Raw genomic sequence first — 23812 nt, 5'->3', positions numbered from 1 at the left:
TAAATACTAGCTTGGCTATTGTTTTTCTCTTCTCAGGAACTCTAATTTTTACATATCATCTGTGTCATTTGCTTCTTCTCTCTTTTACCTTTTCTTAATTTCCTTTGTTTTGGCTATCTTCAAGTCTTTCCTTGTTATCTCTTACATTCAGTAAATTTATTCTCCCTTAGGTATCTTGGATGTTAGCTTCATTTTCAAAGATGATTTTTCATTTTATTTCCTGAGTTTGGTGAATTTTCTTTTCATACCTTCTTTTTGTTCATTTACTTTGGGTTCTGAATTTGTATTTGAGACCTTATTTCTGCAAATGCTTGTTTAAAGATATTATGCTGTGGTTTTCTTTAGCTCTGTAGTTGAATGTTTTGGGGGAGACTTTTCATGAACTGAACTATTTTGACTCTCATTTTATGTTTTCTACTTATAGTAATTTTATATGGGTGTGGTGTGGCGGTATCTGCTCATTTTGAAGTGTCTTAATTTTCCTAAACCAGATACCAAAAGCATATAGACAGGAATGAGGGATTTTGAAAATTCACTGGATTTCTTAGTTCAACAGAAGTTCAATCAGTTTAATAAGTTACAGTTTTTTTTAAATCAATTACTCCTTTTTTTTTTAAATTTTTAAAATTTACTTATGATAGTCACAGAGAGAGAGAGAGAGAAGCAGAGACATAGGCAGAGGGAGAAGCAGGCTCCATGCACCAGGATTCGATCCCGGGTCTCCAGGATCACGCCCTGGGCCAGAGGCAGGCGCTAAACCGCTGCGCCACCCAGGAATCCCTCAATTATTCCTTTTTGGGTAAGAGTGGTTGATGTACCTTCCATTCTTTCACACCAAGATACCTAATTTCTACTATTTCCTCTTTCTCTTATCACCAAGCCTGCAGGTAAATGGTGTCCCTTCCAAGTCATCCTCTTATCTCAAAAGCAGTACCTTTCTCAGACTGCTCTTTGGTCCCATGCACTTTCAAGTCCCTTCCTTCTATCTAACAGGTCTCAAACTTCTTAGTATTTCCCTTCTTAGGGTGGGGCTTTCACTTTCTGGAATTATTTTATCTGCATTCTCTTCACTCAACGTCCTGCTTCCCACTCTCGTTTTAAGAGTCTCAATCTCACTTGCCACTTTAGCACGGGGTCCAGAGCTCACTCTCCTGCATTTCAGGGTTTACTTCCCTACACACCCATAATTTGAAATTATCTTAGTTAGACAAGGTTGGCAGTAGTTTAATTTGCTTTCTTTACAGATCTATATGGTTTTTAAAAGAACGTATGGTGAGATCTGGATTTAGACAGTTACCATAGTCCTATGAACACCTGAAGTCAGGTTTTTCAGTTATTTTTTAAGAATTATTTTCTAGCTTTACTGCATCTGATCAAAAGTTTGACCTTCATTTTTTGGATCTGAGGTTTTCTTCGTGGTCTAATATAGAACAGATTTTTTACACTGTCCCCTGTGCACTTGAAAAGATGTATTCTCCATTAGTGAACTCAAACTTTGATATAAATCTAGAAAATCTACCTTACAATATACTTAATAGTACTTATGTTGAGAGATGTGTGTTAAAGTTCTCTATTAGCAGGTTTCTATTTTTTGTCACATCCCTTGTAGTTTTTACTTCATGAAAGCTGCTGTTTGACATTTTTTAAAAATCTTGATTGTGAGTGTAGCCCTTAGCTTAAAAATATCCTTTATTTTAGTGCTTCTTGAACTAAATGCTGCCTTGTCTGATACCAAGATAATTCTGTTTTTATTTTTTTATTTTTATTTTTTTTAATTGTTTTTAAAATTTGCATTTATCTGAAATATTTCGATCTTCCCTTAAATTATTCATTAATTCCATTTTTAATAATTTATATAGGTGTACCTTTGTATACAGTAATCTGAAAATCTTTTTCATCAGATTGAGCCCATATATTGACTAATATAGCTGATTATTTTTGGTGTTATTGGTAACTTTTCATGCTTTATACATTTTGTATATTTGTACACGCAAATACATATAGAAAATGTGTGCATATCACTATGTGGTCTGTTTGTTCTTTTTAAAGAACATATTTTAGTATTTAGGAAACTTTTCTATATTTTGTTTTTGGGGTTAACTCTGTAGTATTATCTTTATATAACACTCTTTATTCTCCTCCCTTATTTTAAAGATATTAATTCCCTATTAGTAGTAACAAAATTAGCAATTTCCTCTACTCGTCCTTCTCCTCTACCATCTAGTTTTGATCACAGGTATTATTATTAGTGTTTCATACATCTAAGTATGTATATTTACCTATATGTTTAAACTTCCATCACTCAGCTTCCTGTGCTATCCTTTCTTCATAGCTAATTCCAACAGGGCAAACAATCACCTTATTCTACTTTCTATTTACTCTTCCTTTCTTCCCCCATTTTTTTTTGTGGGTTATATATTTCTACACTGTCAGACTATATAACATTTACATACCATTCTATCACCATTATTCCCATCTTCTAACTGTAGCCCTACGTGAAATATATTCAATGCTTACCACCTGACCTGATGTTGAAGTTTCTCCAATCATTTCTTGGTTGTCTGAAATTTGTTTTCTGGAATATTCTTCAGGAAGGATTCATAGAAACAACCTTCCTTGAGTTGTTTCATGTTTATAAAGGTTTGTTGATGTCCTGACTTCTTGAAAGATAGTTTTGTGAGATACGAAATATTTATTTCCTTGGATATTTATAAAAAATGTTTTGTTTTTATCTGCCATAAAAGGTTGCTGCTAAAAAAAAAAAAGAAAAAAACTAATCCAATTTGATTTTCTTTCCAAGTGGACCCCGTCTTTGTTTCCATGGAAGCAAAAAAAATTTTTTTTACCTTATTTTTAAAATCTAACAATTTCTGTATGAGTACATTTTTGTGTTAACTGTTCTGGGTTGAATTCCCCAGATTCACAGTATGCCTTTCAATATATATAGACTTAAACATTATTTATTGGTTAAGTGCTCTTGAATTCAATTCTAATAGTTCTCTGTTCCATTGCCACAGTTCATATTTTTTATGGTGGTAAAACAAACAACATAAAATTTGCCATTTTAATCATTTTCAAGTATACAACCAAATGGCATAAAGTATATTCAAATGTTACATAATCATCACCACTGTACTTTGGTTTACATTTACTTATATATACATTTTGGTTCTCTGCCTATCTTGTTGCTTTCTCTTCACTCCTTGAAAATGTTTGATTTCCTTTAATTTTCTCCTTTCTATTCACTTACTGCTTTCTGTGATGTATGGTCACTCTTGTTTTCTTTCACTTAATCATCATTTAAAAATATTCTTTCTCCTAATTCTTTCTTGATTTTTTTTAAAAGATTTTATTTATTCACTCACGACACACACACACACACACATAGGCAGAGACAAAGGCAGAGGGAAAGCAGGCTCCATGCAGGGAGCCCGACATGGGACTGGATCCCGGGACCCCAGGATCACGCACCGGGGCCAAAGGCAGGCACTTAACAGCTGAGCCACCCAGAGATCCCCCCAATTCTTTCTTGAGTTGTCAGCTCTCACTTCACATCCCTGTACAGCCTAGTCATCTCATTTCTGAACTCCTTTTATTTCTGATTTGTGTGGTTCTTTCAAAGGTGTCTTTTCCTTATTGTCCCTTGACTTACTTTTAAATATTTAGATTAGCATTTTCATCTGCTTTATGGTCACATTTTTTCTGCTGTGTTTCCATTATGTAATGTAATGTTGCATGGCTCATTTTTATGGTTTTTTTCCTTACAACAACTTAGTATGTAGTTATATCATCGTCCATTTCACCAAGTATTTATGCTCTCCTTGACTAGGAAGAGACTTGTTTTGTTTTACATTGCATGGATGGACTGCAGTTTTAAAAAACTCATCCCCCAATTAAAAGACATCTCGGTTGTTTCCAGTTTTTGGTGATTACAAATACAACTGCTATAAATATCTACAGGGAAGTGATTATAGGTTTCATTTCACTTTTCATGAGAAAAGCATGTAATAGTCCTTGGGAAAATGCAAATTAAAATCACAATGAGATGCCATTACATATCCCATTTAATGGCTAAAACTAAAACAAAAACAACTGGCATAAAAGAGAAGCTAGTGGAGCTCTCTTACCTTGCTAGTAAACTTCAACCTAGGAGTGAGATTGTTAGGTCACATGATAAAGGTTATGTTTAATTTTATAAAAAACCATCAAACTGTCTGCCAAAGGCCTGTGGTATTTGCATTCCCACCAGCAAGACATGAATCCAGTAGCTTTGCATAGCGGCCAGAACTTCATATTTTTTTCCTCCTTTCTTTTTTTTTGGGGGGGGGGGGGGCACGGCGCATTCTAAGAGGTTGTGTATGGTGGTATCTCATTTCATTTCAATTACTATTCTATATTTTTCTCGTTTAACACATAATGGTGACCTTTCCCCAGTTTCATTTATAGCTGTATCACTGAACAGCTTTTGAAAATATTCCTTTTAACAGGCTGAAATATAGTCTATTATGATGCATGTGTAATAATTTATAAAATCATTCTTCTACCATTGGTTATTTTTTATTGCCAATTATTCCTAAATATAAAATTACACTGTGATCATAAAGCTTTGACTCCCATCTCCCATTTCAATAGAAGTTTCCTTACAAAGGGTCAAAGAGTATACATAGTTTTGTCTCTTGCTGCATTCTGAGATAAATTGCCTGATTAAATGTTTATTTCTTTAATCACAAGTTAAATACTTTTCACTTAAATCATTGTGCCTGTTCTTTTTGTGATCATGAGATCATGTTCTTTGCTCATTTTCTGTTAGGGTACTGCTGTTCTTACTTGATTTATAAGAGACAAATACGCTCTCCAAAGGTATAGATCTAACTTGAAATATGAAATGTATTTCAAATGAGCAAACATGCATCCAATACCAACTGCATGCAAACTTGTTCAGGACTCAGGAAGGCATCTTGCCTTCCAGGGAATTATTTTGTTTGTCATAGCCTGCGAGAAACAAGGTAACATAAGATATGCTTAAATGAAGAAATCTGAGTATAGGGCAAGAGGAGGTTGTGATTAAGTTAAACTTGTCTATACTTCAAAGAGGAAGTTGAGCTAGGCATCAATTACTTTCAAAGTTAACTGTGGGCAGTGAGAACCACTATAGAGCGAAAAGCATAAAACAAGGTAGTCCCTAGGTCTGCAAGTAATATAGGCCACAAACATAGTATTTGAGGGTCACAAGCTATGCACCTTACTCCTCCCAAATCTAACTGTAGTAACCTAATAGAATCATCAAAAGTTCATGACAACCTCACAGAAATGAAATTGTTAAAGATCTTTTTTGTGATAATACAACTTTTTAAAAATTAAGGTAGAGAATAGAACCCTACTCCTACCACCACTTGCAAGCGCTTCCTACCATGATGTATTTGGGCCTTTAACTTGAGCACGAGGCATAAACACTGGCAGGAGGTGAAGCAGCCAGCTCCGCCGGTAACAGGCGGCTGGTGCTGCGATGGCAGAGAAACACGTTAGGAGCCTGGGGGCTGCTGACAACGTTTTGCAGCAAAACTACCTAATTGGTTCATATTTTTACTTAGGAAGGAGTTTTTAAATTTTATTTGAAAAAATTGGGAAGGGGAAGCCGTGGGGCACCTGGGTGGCACAGTCGGTTATGAGCCAGAGCCCCACATCCGGCTCCAAGCTCCGCACGGAGTCCGCTTGGGATTCTCTTTCCCCCTCTGCCCTTCAGGCTTGTGTGTACCCTCTCTCTCTCTCAAAATAAATAAGTACATTTTTTTAAATTGAGGAGATGGCAATTATTTTTTTAGTTATCACAGTTGCCAAACCTGTATCTTTACCAAAAAGTCAAAGGTGAGAGAAATGGGGGTTTTGTCAACAATACAGTGGCATATAAAACGTCAAGAAAATGAAAAAGAGGGCTTAAGTCAGGCGGTGGCAATGAACACAGAAAAATGAAAAGGAAAGCCGTTTTGGAGGCTGAAGCTACATATTATACAGTTGGGCAAATGGGAGAAGTAAGAGTTTGAAGTTATAAATCTGAGCCACTCAGAAGATACCTATACTGTTAATCAACATAGGAAACGTAAAAGATGGAGAGTTGCATACAAATTGAGTGGATCCAACTGTCCCAAAGACTGTGAGAAACGAGTGTTAAGGGCTTACAAGAGCAGAACTTGACATAAAATTAGGGCTTATTTGCACAAAAGGTATAGTTTAAGTGGCAAGAACAAATGAGATCATTACAAAGGGAGAAGTCATAGTAAAGGGAAAATTAGTTTTTCGATATCTGTCTTTAAAAAAAAAGCTTAATATATAATACCTCAGACATTTTCTCTTTAAGTGAAATAATCTGAATGTCCCACATGTTTATCTCACAAGAATTTTCTGTAGTTAACGGACACTCTCATGACTCAGGCATTCAATCAATTTCATTGATTAACAGAACACCACAAACGGCCAATGGTAATTTTGGTCTTCATAGTTTTAAATCATTTTTTATCTTTAGTCATATTATTTAATTTATCCCTATGATGAACTGTATTTGTTAAAGACTGGAAAAGTGATGGCAAAATGCACTAATTAATGAGGAATACAGAAATATTCCTATTAATTTCAAAATGTTCCCCCAAAGTAACATTTATATGATCAAAATTACTACAAAGCAAAGCAAGGTGAGGAGATATTCCTAGTACTTCAAAAATAATTTTAAAAAAGGGAATGATTATTATACACAAATTTGGTTTTTCAGTTCATGAGGTGGGAAACACCTATCAGCTATTAAACGTGTTTTTTAATTAAAAAATGCTTCATTAAAATCTTCACTAATAAAATCATTTAGAGTCTTAAAATATCAGATAAAGAACTGCAAGTAAGATGAGAGCATTTTTTATTTTTTATGAAGGTAAATAGATTTTAATCGACATTCGGCCACAAAATACCACATTCAATTCAAAGGTGTCATCAAATTTTTTCTAATTTTAAACAGCATACATCAATTGATAAGGGGAAAAAAATCTAAACTTCTGTATTATGAGACTGCAATGAAAAATAATCCTTAACAGACCAATGTTAAATCATTTTTATTTAGTCACTTAACATTGTTCATGCAAAAGTAATATTTAAATATTCTGTAAGGATCTTCAGATTATACATTATGAAATCTAGAGAACAGTATTTTTCAAAGGAAAAAATCTCGGGTTTACCTAGCCTATTATTTAAATATTAGTTATTTAAAATTACAGAAGATATTTATGCAATATAGTAAACTTAAAGTTGCAGTATTTTGACTTTAAGCAGGGTTAAAAAGAAACTAGAAAAGTGATAAATTTTTCTTCAGAAGAGATGCAAGGCATTGACAAGTTTGGTATTCATTTACTGAAACTGTATGCTTTCAAGGAAAATATGGCAAATACAGCATTATTACTTGAGGGTTCACCTTCATTATCTCAGTTTTTCTGTATGATGATTTCATAAAAAGACCTTACCCAAAAAAAGGGGGGGGGGGATTATGAACCTATCTAGAACATTATGTGTATGTAGAAACTGGAAGCAACAAATAAACTTGGTGCAAAGGAAATGAAAGCCTAGGTTTCTAGAAAGCAGGTTTCAAAAAATTCTTTTTATTCAGTTTCGCGAGAAAGAAATGAGAGCCACACCTTCCAATCACTGCGTCATTTTATTTATTCGTTCAACAGTTGCACTTTCAAACATATGCCAAGCATCATTACAGAATGCTACACAAACGTTTTGGCGAACGTCTCCTGAGCTATTATGTGCTTTCTTAACCAAAGATCTCTTCCTTTACGAAGGTCACAGACACCTTCGCCAATCAACTCAACGCTGAGTTATATTGATACTTGAACTCTTGCAACTTAGGCCTTCTAAGGCTCAATGATTCAGAAGGCAAATTTTAAAAAGAAAATTAAATTTGTAATCGTTCGATTCCTGCTGTTTCTCTGACACTCCTGCCACAGAACACATGGTCCTCCGGACCAGGTCGAGCTGTCGGTTAACAACCTGGATAGCTAAAAACTCAACTCGAGGCAAGTATCTTTATCTGTGCTTTCGTCCAATGCGTATCAAAAATCCTAATCACAAAATATCGGCCTTTTATCTGCTGGGTTTTCAGATCCGATACAATCTCCTACCAAATGAAAGAAAGCGTGCCGTCTCCTTCGATATAAAATTAAAAATAAATAAATAAATAAATAATAATTAAAAATAAAATTTAAAAATAAAAAATAAAAAATAAATAAAAAATAAAATAAAAATAAAAAAATTAAATAAGTTAAATAAATAAAATAAAATAAAAATAAATAAAATAAAGAAAGATAAAGAAAACTTAAAGGAAAAATAAAAAAATAAAAATAAAAAAAAAAAAAATAATAAATTAAAAAAAAAATAAAATAAAAAAAAAACAAAAAATAAAATTTAAAAATAAAAATAAAAAAAAAAATAAGTAAACTAAACGTAAAATATAAGTAATATAAATATTAAAAATACGAAATAAAAATAAGTAAATAAAAATAAAATAATATAATAAATTAAAAATAAAAATTAAATTAAAATAAAATTAAAAATAAATCTAAAAATAAATTAAAATAAAAATTTTAAAAAATTAAAATAATAAATAAAATAATAGCAATAAAATAAAATTAAAATAATAAAATAATAAAACACAAACCCGAGGAGTAAGAACAGGAGGTAATTCCTTCCTCCCTCCATCCCAGAGAGAGCTCAGGAGAACTTTCCCTTACAAGTGCCTCCCCTGGGCCCTGAGGAAGCCACCGAGCAAGTCGGGACGGACACAGAAACTTCTCCATCTTCAACAGGTCGTCACCAGGGAAACAAACGCTTCTGCCAACGTCCGTCCTCCCTGCACCGTTTCTGCAGACACCACCGCTTGGGAGAACGGGGGCGGGGGGGGGGGGTGGTGAGACCACCGCCGGCACGCGGGCTGCATCCTAACGCACAGGCGCGCTCCCCGCGCAGAGCCAGTCCCCGCGCTCATCAGGTGCTCGGCTGGGTGGGGAGCCAGCCCCGCAGCGGCCTGCCCGTCGCCCACGGCGGCAAACGACGGTCCCGTGCGACCCGAGGCCGCGGCGACGCACCCCCCGCTGCCGCTGCATCGACAGCCGCCACCTTGCTCCCTTCCGCATCCGGCTGTCCACCGGACCGCCTCCCCAGCGGGGCTGCCGCCCGACGTCCCGAGGCCGAGTTCCGGGGCGTCCGTCAGAGCCCCCACTGAGCCCTCACAACCCCGACGAACCGAAACCACCGGGGGTCCTCCTCCCCGCCATCCATCACCCTCTCTAGCCAGGGCCGTCTCAGCCCAAGAAAACCTCCCGCGCCCGGTAAGCAAGAAGGCACCAGGTGCAGGTGTGTGTCCCCGCCCCCGCCCCCCGCAGGACTCCTCCGAGCGGGGAGCCCCCTGAGCAGGGTCCCACCGCCGAGAACCCCGGTCCCGGCCACACACAAGATGGCAGCGCAACACCTACCAGAGGAAACAGCGGCGCCACCACTCCAGCGATGCCGGCCTCTGACGACTGCGAGGGTCCCCATTGGCCCGGCCAGAGAGCGCGAGACTAGGCGAGAGCGCCACCAGCCAATCGGGAGGCGGCGCGCCGATCCGGCGCCGCCGCGCTGCCGGCGCGACGCGCGCGGAGCCTCTGAGGCGTGGACCTGGTGAGGCGTCCAACCAATGGGCTCCCGGCCAAGTAGTGGGATCGGCGGGCGTCCAGCTGTCCCCCGCAGGATTGGCGTTAGGTAGGCCTGGACGGGGGAGCTGGGGCCGGGTCTAGGCAAATGCTGAGGGGCTTCCCGGCCGGGGGGTCGTCTGCGGCCGTGAGGTCCCGTGGCGTGGAGTCGGAGAGGAGCCGACCCGCGGGGGGGGGAACCCAGCCTCGCTGACGGAGCGAGGTAGGCGGGCGGCGTGGGAAGAGCCGTGGTGCGGCCGCCTGACGCTTCCTAGCGCCCTGGGCCGCGCGGACCCCAGCGCTTCACGCCCCCCGCCCTTTCCCTTTGACGCACCTGCAGCCCCAGGTGGCTGTAGGAGGGCCCGCGGGCGTCCCGAGGTCCCAGCCCCGCGTCTCACTTCCGGTCTCGGGGAGGGGGGAGGGAAGGGAGGGGGGCGCGTCCACGTAACGGGAGGGGATGATTTCCTCAGCAGCCGGGAACCCGAGGCTGTCAAGGGAGCTGCGGGAAGGGGACTGCGGCGTAACAATCCCGAAGCACAACTGGGAGGTGTAGCCGCTGACCCGTGTCTCAGGTAAGACTTAACACGAGTCCTAAGTAAAGTAAAAAACGTTTGTCCCGAGGTGGCGGAGCCGGGAGGCGACAGTGAGGGCACCGGACCCCCGTGGACCGCGGCCCGGTCCGGGTGTAGGGGGCTGTGCTCTGAGGTAAGTGCACACCTGCCGGGAGTTCCCTGTGAGGCGGAGAGGGGGTTTTTGAAAAGGTGGAGTTTTTTTTTTTTCTTTTTCTTTCTTTTTTTTTTTTTAATTTTATTATTATTAAAGACGGGGTGTCCCTGAAATCATCCTACCTGGTTCCTTCCTGATTTTTTTTTTTTTTTTTTTTTTGGTCACTGGCACTTAACGGTGTGACACTCTCCCCCCCTCGGAGCTTCCTTCTCAGAAAAACGGGAATGCTAATTTCCTCTCATGATTGCCACACAGATCGGTAAGAACGGGCCGGTTCCGCTTCCGAACCGGCCGGAGCGTGCCCGACACGTGATGGGTACTCCGGAAACGTTCGTTGCTCTCAGCGCGTCGGGCTCCCCGCATGGAGCCTGCTTCTCCCTCTGCCTGTGTCTCTGCCTCTCTCTCTTTCTCTCTCCCTCTCTTTCTGTGTGTGTGTCTCTCAGGAATAAATAAAATCTTAAAAAAAACAAAAACATGAGAAGTAAGTGATGGTCAGTCTCATAAAGAGCCAGTTTTCCAAAAAAAAAAAAAACGAAAGCAACCGTAAATGGAAGCTCCACACACACCAGCTGCTCTTCTCCAAAGTGAAAAAGTGTGGGGGTTTGGAGAGTTGAGGGCGAGGGAGGGTGGGTAGGTTGGTGGGATAGGAACAAATTGAAAAAATGCTGTTTCATTCCAAAATATTAAGCCCGTTGTCTCTGGATGGATGATGAGGCTATGAGAGGTGTAACTTTTCTTCCTTAGGCTTGGCTGTTATTTTGCAGAGTGTCTTCAGTAAACATGGGGGTACCGTTCCCTTACTTGTAAAGTTTCGGAAGATAGGAATAACCCCTGTGAGCGTTTTCTTTAAAAAGTGATTAGTATAGGCTGGCCTGCTGTAGGTGGAAATACGCATTGGTAGAATCTTTCTAGAAAAGCACTTTGGGGGTGTGCTCCACAAGCCTTCAAAATGGTCAATGCTTTTTTTTTTTTTTTTTGAAAATTATACACTTAAGTCTTAAACTAAGTGCACTATTACATTCCCTTTTTACACACTTAGAACCTGCAGATAGGGGATCCCTGGGTGGCTCAGCGGTTTGGCGCCTGCTTTCAGCCCAGGGTGTGACTCTGGGGTCCTAGGATCGAGTCCCGCATGGGGCTCCCTGCATGGAGTCTGCTTCTCCCTCTGCCTGTGTCTCTGCCTCTCTCTGTGTGTCTCTTGTGAATAAATTAAAAAAAAAAAAAAAAAAGAACCCTGCAGATACCACGCACAATTCAGTCCCTGAGTCCCCCCCCCTTGTTCCCCCCAAACCCACACTAAAGATCTTGCTGCAGAACCTTTAAATCTTTTTTTTTTTTACACTTACATATTCTCAATGGGTTCATATATGCATTTGTAATTTTTAAAAATGGTGACCAGGGGAATCCCTGGGTGGCTCAGCAGTTGAGCGCCTGCCTTTGGCCCAGGACGCGATCCTGGAGTCCCAGGATCGAGTCCCGCATCAGGCTCCCTGCATGGAGCCTGCTTCTCTCTCTCTCTCTCTCTCTCTCTCTCTGTCTCTGTCTCTCATGAATAAATAAATAAATAATCTTAAAAAAAATGGTGACCAGTATCATACTGTATAATTTTCTAATTCTATTTGACAGTGTTTTTGAAGTATATACAAGTTAATTTATAGCTGCATATGTATTTATGGCTCTCTTTTTTTTTTATACCTGCTGGATAGTGTTCCAGTGTATGGCTGAGTTCTGCTAATGTAAAACATTTATTTTTGTCTCTTTTATTGGTTTTATATTAAATTCTTTCTTGTTTGATAGGTACTATATAGTGCATTTTATTTGCGATTCTCTTTTTGATGGACGTTGGTTGTTCCCAGTTTTTCAACTTCTAGACAATGCTGCAGGGAAATCCTGGTATGTATTTTATTGTGCACATGTGCGATTCTCAGAGATAGATACCAGAAAGTGGGATAGGTTGGTTTTAAGTTATGAACGTTATTTTTTTTAATTTATTTATTTACTTGAGAGAGAAATAGCACGAGCAGATGAGGCAGAGGATGAGGGAGAGAGGATCTCAAGCTGACTCCTGAGCACAGAGCCTGACAAGGAGCTTGATCTCACAGCCCCGAGTCTAACTTTTGTTTAAACTTTTTTTTTATACTTTTGCCTTTAATTGGGATTTCTACTACTTGAGCCTCTCTGATATTACCAGTTTTTCAACTTCTAGACCATGCTGCAGGGAAATCCTGGTATGTATTTTATTGTGCACATGTGCAATTCTCAGGGATAGATACCAGAAAGTGGGATAGGTTGGTTTTAAGTTATGAACGTTATTTTTTTTTAATTTATTTATTTACTTGAGAGAGAAATAGCACGAGCAGATGAGGCAGAGGATGAGGGAGAGAGGATCTCAAGCTGACTCCTGAGCACAGAGCCTGACAAGGAGCTTGATCTCACAGCCCCGAGTCTAACTTTTGTTTAGACATTTTTTTTTATACTTTTGCCTTTAATTGGGATTTCTACTACTTGAGCCTCTCTGATATTAAGTCAATAATTTCAATTTGAAATTCATGTGAATTGTTCTGTAAAGTGTTTACAGATGAAGTGTTACAGCTTCACGCCCTGAGCTGAAGGCAGACGTTCAACCACTGAGCCCCCCAGGTGCCCCTCCATTTTCTCTTTTTAATTGAGGTTCGCCACAAGTTTTCTTTGTTCTCGATATTTTAAAAAATATAATACCTTTGCTTTTCAATTTGAAGTTCATGTGAATTATTCTGTAAAGTGTTTCTCTTTGCTTCTTCTATTGGTTTTCATATAAAATTCTATTTTGTTTGATATGAATGTTTCTATTTGCTGGTATGTCTTTTTCACGTACTGTAATTTCAACCTTTTGATGACATTTTGTGTGATTTAAGTGGGTATTTTACATTAAAATGTCATAGCTAGATTTTGCTTGCAATCCAGTTTTTTGAGAGTCCTTTACGAAGTTAGATTAACACATTCACCTTTTTTGTGATTATTAACAGTGTGTCCTTTTGTCCTCTTATTTACTGTGCTTTTCTCTTGTATCTTTTATTTTTCCATTTCTCTCTCTCTTTTTTTTTTTTTTTTTAAGATTTCATTTATTCATGAGAGACACAGAGAGAGAGAGAGGCAGAGACACAGGCAGAGGGAGAAGCAGGCTCCATGCAGGGAGTGCCGATGAAGGACTCAATCTCAGGATTCCAGGATCACGCCCTGAGCTGAAGGCAGACGTTCAACCACTGAGCCCCCCCCAGGCGCCCCTCCATTTCTCTTTTTAATTGAGGTTGGCCCCAAGTTTTCTTTGTTCTCCATATTTTAAAAAATATAATACCTTTGCATTTTCTTTTTTTTTTTTTTTTTTTTTAATTTTTATTTATTTATGATAGTCACACACAGAGAGAGAGGCAGAGACATAGGCAGAGGGAGAAGCAGGCTCCATGCAGGGAGCCCGACGTGGGACTCGATCCCGGGTCTCCAGGATCGTGCCCTGGGCCAAAGGCAGGCGCTAAACCGCTGTGCCACCCAGGGATCCCACCTTTGCATTTTCAACGTAGTTCTTAAATTTGTTTTCTTAACAATCTAAATTTAGTGTTGATATCCTCCCTATGAAGAACTTGACCTGCTTCTACTTAACTTATACCAATCTAGCAATAATCCCCTTCCATTTCCCTTGTATAATTTCCCACATTTATTTGTATTATTTTTGTTCATTTGTTATTAAAACCCATTTTTAATCAGTCTTTAGCATTAATGTGTTTTAGTCATTTTCTCATTTTTGCTTCTTATATCTGAGTACTTCTGTGTGTGTTAGTTTTTTTCACAAAGTTTTGGGTACTTTCTTCTTTCAGAGAGTCCCTAAGTGGCTTTTTGAATGTCTCAAAGTCTCTTCCCTTCCACTATTGAAAGATAGCTCGGCTGAAATGGCATTCTGGGGTCAGACTTACTTTTTGCCTTAACTTGCTGCATCTGGTATTTCTGATGAGAAGTCTGATTACTAGTCCGATATGTGTTTCTTTTAGATAATCTAGATTTTCTGGAAGCTTCTAAGACTTCATATTTTTTATATTTTAAAGCTTATACACAATTTGTCTAGTAGCATGTATCTTTATCTTGCTTGGTACTCAGTGACCCTTAATTGGTTTATGTGTTTTACAGTTTTGAGAAATTCTTGGTATTTATTGCCTCTTTTTCATTCTATTCTTATTTCTTTCTTCTGTGTTCTAATGAATTACTCAGCTCAGTCTTCTAGCTTACTGCTGGCTCTTCATCTGAGTTTATGCCATTCATTAATTCAGTCATCTATTGAGTTTATTTAACAACTATTTTTATATCCAAGATGCCTTAATGATTGTTTTTCAAAATCATGTTATTGTATGGATGTTTCCTTCTTTAGCTCTTTGAGGATATTAAATACAATAACATTTGTTTTAAAATTATTTTCAGGATGTTCTGTTCTGTTGACTGTAAGTCCATCCTTTGGTGGGCTTGCTTAAGTCTCTTTCTTTTATGGTGTAGCTTTCCTCAGATATTTAATGACTTTGAGTTGTGTGCTCATCTTCTGTGAGAAAATTTGCTCTTTCTTTTGCTGTGTTCTGATTGTGGTTGGCATTATGTCTTCAGCTTCCCATCTGTGTCCTTTCCCTAGAGAGGTCTCACAGCTTGGTCCATAGAGAGTTCCCTTTTTGTTTTTAACATGACTATATTTTTTAATTAAAAAAAATCTTCTAATGTTTCTGTGGTTTGGTGTGTGATTGGGAGAAGAATTTATCATATGTTGGCTAACATCTTGAGACTGAGAATTCTTGATATTTGTGACGTATAGTTCCACCTCTAAGTGTATATCTTATGGAAATAATCAGACATATGCATAAAATATATTCCAGCATTATTCATTATATTGAAAAAAATAGAGATAATTTAAATGTCCAATATAGAGGTTTATTTACAATACTAATTAATAATTTATGAAAATTTAATTAAGATTCTTTGGTGTACTTTAATACATGGATTGATTATTGAACAAAGTACATTATAACAGCCACTTAAAAGTCATATTATAGAAAAATATTAATGAGGGTGGAAAGTGCAAGATACGTTACCAATAAAAGATTATTAAAAAATTGTGTACACTAAAATCCAAATTTTATTTTAAAGTATATATACTGAGGGCAACCCTGGTAGCTTAGCGGTTTAGCCCCGCTTGCAGCCCGAGGTGTGATCCTGGAGACCCGGGATCGAGTCCCACGTCGTTTTCCCTGCATGGAGCCTGCTTCTCCCTCTGCCTGTGTCTCTGCCTCTCTCTCTCTCTGTGTCTCTATGAATGAATAAATAAAATCTTTTAAAAAAATAAAATAAAAGTATATATACTGAAAGAACTATAATAATTGCTAATATTTATGGAGTCTTTTGTATGTGCCAGCCACTGTTCTAAGTAATTAAATCTTCACAACAACCCTTTGAGGTAGTTAGCGTTACCATCCCCATTGTAAAAGTTGTTGTAAAGTATTTATAAAAAATAAGAAAAGCTTAAAAATATTTATAAAATGGGGATAGTTTATGTGAATTAATATTTTAAATATGGATGATTCTTAATTTCTCTGTAACTTTGTAATTTTGATATTTTACACATTTTTCCATTTAATATGTATTCTTGTTTCTATAACAGTGTATGTTATTTTAAAAGATAAAGCTGTTGTTAAAATAATCTTTTTTTCTTATGTATTTTATTCTTTGCATATACTTACCAATCTTTATTGTTTTCTTTACAGAATGTTTCATGCATCCATGGACCAAAAGATGGAGTTGGTTTTTATTTTTAAAAAGATATTATCAATGATCTGAAGTTGCATGGACTTGGCATCAGATGGGACTAGTGGTCATTTTTTAAAGTTTCTTCAACCACAGTTACTATTTGAAAATTCAAGCGTCCAAGAATATTGGGTTTAGAATTGGCATAATGATGTATTTTCTCTGAGGACTGCAAATTTCATAGAGACCATAGTTGGATGCCAGTTGGATTCCAATTATATTCTTCAATCAAAGTGATTCAGTCCTTTGAAAGTTAATTTTGAAGAGTTTTATGTTTATGGACGACGCCAGAAGATGGGAGAAAAAAATGGTAAGTTTGGAAACCATTGTTAAACATTATATTTTAAAGTGTATAGACTACTTAATGAAGCTGAATTGTGGAACTTCCAAGGTTTTTCGCTGCAAGTGACTGTTAAACATTTGAAGGAATTTAGGACTTATTCTCATGTAGTCAACAATTTTGAGTCTTTATAATTAATTGTATATATAAACCTAAGTTCTTTAATGTACTTTTTTACTTTTTACAAAATACACTTTATTCTTTTAGAAAACCTTTAGATTCACTTTTTAAAGAAAAGTTGACAGTACAGAAAATTCCCCTATCTTCTACATCCAGTTTTACTTATGATTAACATCTTACATTTGGCTGGTACATTTTTTGCAATTCATGAACCATAATATGCATAATTAAAGTGCATAGTTTATTCATATTTTTGTAGTTCGTACCTGATGTCTTTTTCTGTTCCAGGATGTCACATTATATTTATTTGTCATGTCTCCAAAGGGTTCTCTTGGGTATAATAGTTTCTCAGACTTGTGTTTTATTTTGTAGTATTTTGTAGCCAAGTATTTTGTAGGATGCCCCTCTTATTGGAATTATTAATTGATTTTTTTTTCTCATGATTAGAGCAAGGTTATAGGTTTTTGGGAAGAAGAGCATAGAGGTAATCACATCAAAGGTATTTGTTATCAACATAACATTTCTCTCTTGTGGATCAGAGTCAATTGTAGTGTGAAATCTGAATGCATATCTGAGTTTTATTACACTCTTACGTTAAGGTCCATTGGTCCTTCTTGCACATTGAATAGATCTTTTATGATTTTATAATATACATTAGCCACTTGGAAAATAATTGGATCAGTAAATTACGCAGATTTTCCAGATGTTGACACATTTCATCATATAATATTTATTTATTTATTTATTTATTTATTTATTTATTTTTATTTTTTTAAATTTTTATTTATTTATGATAGTCACACACAGAGAGAGAGAGGCAGAGACATAGGCAGAGGGAGAAGCAGGCTCCATGCACCGGGAGCCCGACGTGGGATTCGATCCCGGGTCTCCAGGATCGCGCCCTGGGCCAAAAGCAGGCGCTAAACCGCTGCGCCACCCAGGGTTCCCATCATATAATATTTAAAAGTCACATTTGTTAATATTGCTACCAATATCATCAAAAAGTGATTAATTATAGAGAAGCTATGAGGCTTACTATGGTATATGCAAGGTTTACAAATTTCCAATTTTAGCTTGGTAATGTAAATTTTATCATTAGCAACAAATGCTGTCGATATTGAACTTCAGATGGTAGGTTCACTTGGTGCTTTTCAAAATCTTCCCATCTAGATATCTACCTCAAATAAAGATAAATCCCTAGTATGGAACATTGATTCAAGAAACATGTTAACAACCATTTAAGTGCTTTCACAAATAGTTTTATCTAAAACCAGTGATTTTTATTCATTACCTGTCAGTGAAAAACTTAATGATTTTAAGGATTCTGGAAGGTCCTTCAAAAAATACTTGCCCACTTAGCTGAATGATATCTAAAATTCCACAATTAGAAATTAATTTCTTTCACTGAAGACTGTATTCCCTGTTTAATTGTATATGGTAAATTTTACTTTTACATCTTTAAAATTTGTATTTAGTGTGTACTGTGTGTGTATATATATGTACGTATACATATATACTACATATATATTTACTCTATGTAGTAATTTTATGCTAAAAGCCACATGCTTATCCACACATCCAACTCCATTAAGTAGATGTTATTCCCATTTCATAGATATGGTCCAACAGCTTAACGACTAGCAGTGCTGGGATTCAAACACAAATGCATCTGAACTCCAAAGTCTAGGTTGTTAATCACCACTTCTGTTTTTGTGCTGACTCCTGGTTTTCATTCTTTTTTTTTTTTTTAATATTTTATTTATTTATTCATGAGAATACACAGAGAGGAGAGAGAGAGAGGCAGAGACACAGGCAGAGGGAGAAGCAGGCTCCGTGCAGGGAGCCCGACGCAGGACTTGATCCCGGGTCTCCAGGATCACGCCCTTGGCCGAAGGCGGCGCTAAACCGCTGAGCCACCTGGGCTACCCTCCTGGTTTTCTTTCCACCTGTTTGCTCCTTCTTGGTTTCCATGATTCTCTTTTCTTACATTCATTGCTCGTATATCGGAGACCCTCTTCTCATTGTATACATTCTCCCTAATCACATCTACTCTGTGATTTAAGCAAGCATTTGTGTGCCATTGACTCCAAAATCCATGTAATTGGACCAGATCTTACTCTGGAGCCTGTGTATCCAGTGTACTTAACACTACTTAAATTTCTCACTTGTCCCATCTTTATTCCTTATCTCTATGAGTACCATTACTATGCCCAAGTCAGAAACTTAATAACCTTTCTAAAAAACTAACCACATCAGAAGATGCTTAAACTTTTTGAGTGGATCCCATAGTCTTTCATATAAAAAGAGAGTTGCTCTCTTCTGCTGAGTGAAATAAGTCAATTGGAGAAAGACAAATACATGTTTTCACTCATATGAGGGATATAAGAAATAGTGGAAGGGACGGAAACTGGGGAAAACTTAGAGAGGAAGACAAACCATAAGATACTCCTCTAATTGGAAGACAAAGGGTTGCAGAAGAGGAGGGTATGGCGGTTGGAGTAACTGGGTGATGGGCACCGAGGAGGGCACCTGATGGGATGAGCACTGGGTGTTATACTATATGTTGGCAAATTGAACTTAAGTAAAATACTAAAAATAAATAAAACTTAAAAATGGAGTTGCTTAGCATGGCATGAAAAGCTCTCCATGTCATGGTTCCTCTACTTTTTTTTTTTTTTTTTTTTTTAAAGATTTTATTCATTTATTTATGAAAGACCCAGAGAGAGGCAGAGACACAGGCAGAGGGAGAAGCAGGCTCCATGCAGGGAGCCCAATGTGGGACTCGATCCCCGGACTCCAGGATCACTCCCTGAGCTGAAGGCAGACTCTCAACCGCTGAGCCACCCAGGTGTCCCGGTCCCTCTACTTCTGAAGCATCATTCCTTATCCCTTTTGTCCTCTTATATTGTGCTTATTTCAGACCTTGAAACCTTGTCTGAGATGTGCTATGGGGAGTTTAAAAGTAGGCTTGGTCTCATGTAGGCATCAAGCCAAGGTGTCAACAGGGAACCAACACCCCTTCTGAGGCTGCTGTGGCGGCATCATCCCTAATTAGTGAGAGATCCCTTTTGGGTAAGGTGACTTTGTCAGGGAGACTTAGAACTATACCCAAGCCTTTTATAAAGATTCTCACCTTGCTGCCAAACTTAAGAGGTTCAGGGTTTAATTTTTATTAAGAAAAATGTATGTTTTTGTGAACTTACTAGGCTCTCTGCTTATTAATTGTCCCAGTGGCTACTCAAGTGATCTTTCTGAAGTACAATAGTTGTTATGTCCCTCTTTTGTTTAAAGCTCTATTCATTAGTTTTGAACATCTTATGTATTTTAACACTTTAACATATAAATGAATTTTAACATTTTAGGTATTTTTGTTACTTTTAAACATGGTAGAAATGTGAGATTTGCTTTTTCCAGTTTAATTGTCTTTCTCATATTTGTTTTCAACTTTGAATTATTTCTTCCAGGAAAATTTTTTTAAGTAAGCTCTACCCCCAGCATGCAGGTTGAACTCAAGAGTTGCATGCGCTGCTGACTCAGCCAGCAAGGCACTTATCTTTAGGAATTTTTGATGAAGGTGTTCACTTGCTGAGCATCTGAAATATTGCCTCATCTATATAGCTACCTATAAAAAGTTTAAACATTATTTTGCTTCATATAATTATTTTAAAAATATAAAGATTTTTAAAAACATTGTTGGACATACACAGCAATTGTTGAGATGTTTCTTTTTTTTTTTTTTTTCTTTTTTTAAAAGATTTTATTTATTTACTCATGAGAAACACAGAGAGAGGCATCGACACAGGCAAAGGGAGAAGCGGGCTCCCTGCAGGGAGCCCGATGTGGGACTCGATCCCAGGACCTTGGGATCAAGCCCTGAGCTGAAGGCAGATGCTCAGCCACTGAGCCACCCAGGCGTCCCTGTTGAGATGTTTCATTCTATAACTGTCCACTTCCATATTCAGTGGAGATTATATCCCTGAAACTTTTAAAATGCTTATGTGTTTATATATGTCTACCACCACCTTAAAATGAAGCTGTTCCTTTTGTTTTCCAGGGACACCAGAAATAGTATCACTGAAATTTTTAACGTATTTTTGTTGGCAGAAATAAGTGAAATACTTAGGTCATATTCTTTGTTTATAGTTCTTATAAGGAAATAATGATCAAAATTTTTTTCCCTCAAGGTAAATGAAGACCAATTAAATTTTAATATTATTTAGAAACCAAGTGGATTCTATGTAACATGTGCCTTAGGGAAATTATAGTACATTTCTATTGAGCACTCAAGCTATTCACTTATTTTTATTTTAGGTGATGCAAAAACTTTCTGGATGGATCTGGAAGATGATGGAAAAGTGGACTTCATATTTGAACAAGTGCAAAATGTGCTGCAATCACTGAAACAAAAGATCAAAGATGGGTCTGCCACAAATAAAGGTATGGAGTACAAAAAACATTAAATACATTTAATGCTAAATATTAACCAATGGCAATATAGTACAATTCTATGTCCACTATTATTCATTTTAAAAGTCAAAATTTTTTTTTTGTTTTCTAAGAGCCTACCATGCATTCTGTTTCTTTTGTGTTTGTGCTCTGCTTCTGTAAACACTTGATTTTACCATATATTATAGACACTTAGTAAAAATGGGTAAAGATGATTACTTTGAACAACAGCTGCTGTGAATTTATCTCTTTTTCTCTCAGGCTACTTTGCTGTCCATGTTTTCTTTTTCTCTGTAATTCTTTTTGAGGCGGGGTGGGCATTGCAGGAGTAGTATCTGCTCATTATACAACATTTAGTACATTTGGAAAAATATGACAAATTACCCATCACTGCATCACTCAGACACCTAGTGTCTTTTAAAATATGAAAGCACATTTGACTATATTTTGCCTGCTTTAAACAGAATTTGCCTTACTAGTCTTCTGAAAGCAGAACTGCACTCTACATAGACAGCTAGCTCAGTCAGCCAAATTTTTATTTTTCCTGTCTCTTAGTTTTCAACCCTGGTTGGAGAGCCTTAGACTTTTATGTAGAAACCTCCTTCTTTGCCTCAGGATGTAAGATTTTCAAGCAAATTGTCTTTTAGACCATTCTTAATATTTTTTGGATATTCTTATAGACATTAATATTTTGTTTGCTTGTCCAAAAATAGTATTGTTTTTCATTTTGTTTTATTTTATTATTTTTTATTTACTTATTCATTAGAGACACAGAGAAAGAGGCAGAGACACAGCAGAGGGAGATGCAGGCTCCCTGCAGGGAGCCTGAGGTGGGACTCGAACCCAGGACTTTTAATCAATGCCCTGGGCCGAACTCAACCCCTGAGCCACCGGGGCATCCCATTGTTTTTCATTTTAATATTCTTTTTCATTCCTTTCAGGAGTCAGATCTAGTTTTGAATCTAGTTCTACCACTTCCTTGCTGATTTGACCTGGAATATATAATGTTTTGGGGGGTTGTTTTTGTTTTTTTGTTTTGTTTAGAGAGGGAGAGAGGGGGGCAGAGGGAACAGGAGGAAGAGAATTGTAAGCAGGCCTCACACCCAATGCAGAGCCTAACACAGGGCTCGATCTCACAACCCTGAGATGATGACCTGAGCTGAAATCAAGAGTTGGGTGCTTAGCTGGCTTAGCCACCTAGGCACCTTGGTATAAATAGTTTAACCTAAGACTCAGTTTTTGTTTCTAATGCTGGTAATTGTCATAAGAACCTCTTAGAGGAGTTAATGAAGATTAAATAAGATAGTTTGTAAATTGTTTAGCACAGTAGCTGCCACCATGAATGAAAGTGATGCTGCTGCTGATTGTTTTCATACTTTTTTATTTTCCTTAACAGAATATATTCAAGCAATGATTCTAGTGAATGAAGCAACCATAAGTAACAATTCCACATTGATAAAGGGTATGTGCATTTCTAATCCTAACCTTGAGTTTTCTTTTATTTTCTTGACTCGAAGCAGGCTTAATTGACTTAAGTATGTCAGATTACCTAAAGATAAGTTAAAATGAAATGTAAGATCTAGGGCATCCGCGGTGGCCCAGCGGTTTAGTGCCGCTTTTGGCCTAGGGTGTGATCCTGGGGACCGGGATCAGGTCCCACATCCGGCTCGCTGCATGGAGCCTGCTTCTCTCTCTGCCTGTGTCTCTGCCTCTCTGTCTGTCATGAATAAATTGGTAAGATTTAAAAAAAAAAAAAAAAAAGAAATATAAGATCTATATTGGCAAATTATATAAGTCAATTTCCCTATTAAATGAAAAGTCCTACCCATCCAGAGATAGGAAATGCACATTCTTCTGAATGTCCTAGGGAAAGAGTAAGCAAATGTATCTCTTCTTCAGAACATTCTAAGACTGCAAACTATTATAAACCCACTTTGTGAGAAAAACAGTACTAGAAAGGTATATTCCAGCATAGATATAAGTTAGTGTAAGGATTTTTTATTTCTAGATTATTATTAGACCATTAGTCTTGCAAACTGTAAACAAATTCATTTTAGAAGGGATTGATCAAAGATAATATCCCAGAACTGAGAAAAGAAAAATTAAAAAGTTTTTTTTATCAGAATCACTCTCCTATAAATCTTTGTGTCTAATTATCTAAAATCTTAAGAAAGTGCTTTACTGAATTTTAATTAATATTGCTAAATATTGTTAACAAATTAGAGTAATTTTAACTGCATAATTTGTAGCATTAAGGTTTTAAATCTCTGAAAATATAACTAGCATCATCAGTCTATTTTTTAAAAAACTTTATGGTATTCAAAAGTACTCTCTATTTCAGTAGTTAATGTATAGTTTTAGAAGGGTGGATTCTTTAAGAAAACAGCTTTTGTCAGTATCTTTCAGTAGCACTTGGAATCAACATACTCAAGAGATTACACTAGTTTTGCAAGAGGGGCTTTAAAATGTGAGAGGAGGTAAGAGGAAATAAGTGGGTTTTTTTTTTTTTTTCTGAAACAAATTATTTCTTACTATATGAAAGTAAATTGGGTTTTGGTTTAGGGTTTTTTTTGTAATTTCCTATTTTTATATAGTTCATTTGAAATATGAATTTATCAAAATACAAGTATATGTTTGCCAATGTAGAGCAATATTTGTA

General features: G+C 37.4%; 2 protein-coding genes across 16 annotated transcripts in view; one reads left to right on the top strand and one right to left on the bottom strand.

The window, feature by feature from the left end:
* The window catches only part of CAB39L (calcium binding protein 39 like), a 107930-nt gene extending 98287 nt beyond the window's left edge, over nt 1-9643 (bottom strand). The window contains exon 1 of one of the 3 annotated variants that reach the window (XM_038569468.1): nt 9513-9643. The gene's annotated coding sequence lies outside the window, so the exon portion shown is untranslated. The remainder of the gene's footprint in view (nt 1-9512) is intronic. The other 2 variants (XM_038569462.1, XM_038569463.1) reach the window with 2 other exon arrangements.
* The window catches only part of SETDB2 (SET domain bifurcated histone lysine methyltransferase 2), an 83017-nt gene continuing 68830 nt past the window's right edge, over nt 9626-23812 (top strand). For 3 of the 13 annotated variants that reach the window (XM_038569453.1, XM_038569452.1, XM_038569442.1), the window contains exons 1-5: nt 9626-9780; nt 10184-10282; nt 16208-16557; nt 21019-21144; nt 22550-22615. In XM_038569453.1, the coding sequence (XP_038425381.1) occupies nt 16542-16557; nt 21019-21144; nt 22550-22615 (208 nt within the window). In that variant the 5' untranslated portion in view covers nt 9626-9780; nt 10184-10282; nt 16208-16541. Of the gene's footprint in view, nt 9781-10180; nt 10283-10331; nt 10416-10691; nt 10696-13086; nt 13107-13678; nt 13723-16207; nt 16558-21018; nt 21145-22549; nt 22616-23812 lie in introns of those variants that run through there. The other 10 variants (XM_038569445.1, XM_038569447.1, XM_038569449.1 and 7 more) reach the window with 10 other exon arrangements.

This window comes from Canis lupus, chromosome 22, assembly GCF_011100685.1.
Source record: "Canis lupus familiaris isolate Mischka breed German Shepherd chromosome 22, alternate assembly UU_Cfam_GSD_1.0, whole genome shotgun sequence".
In the NCBI taxonomy this organism is placed as follows: Eukaryota; Metazoa; Chordata; class Mammalia; order Carnivora; family Canidae; genus Canis; species Canis lupus.
This window is presented reverse-complemented; position numbering and strand designations above follow the sequence as displayed.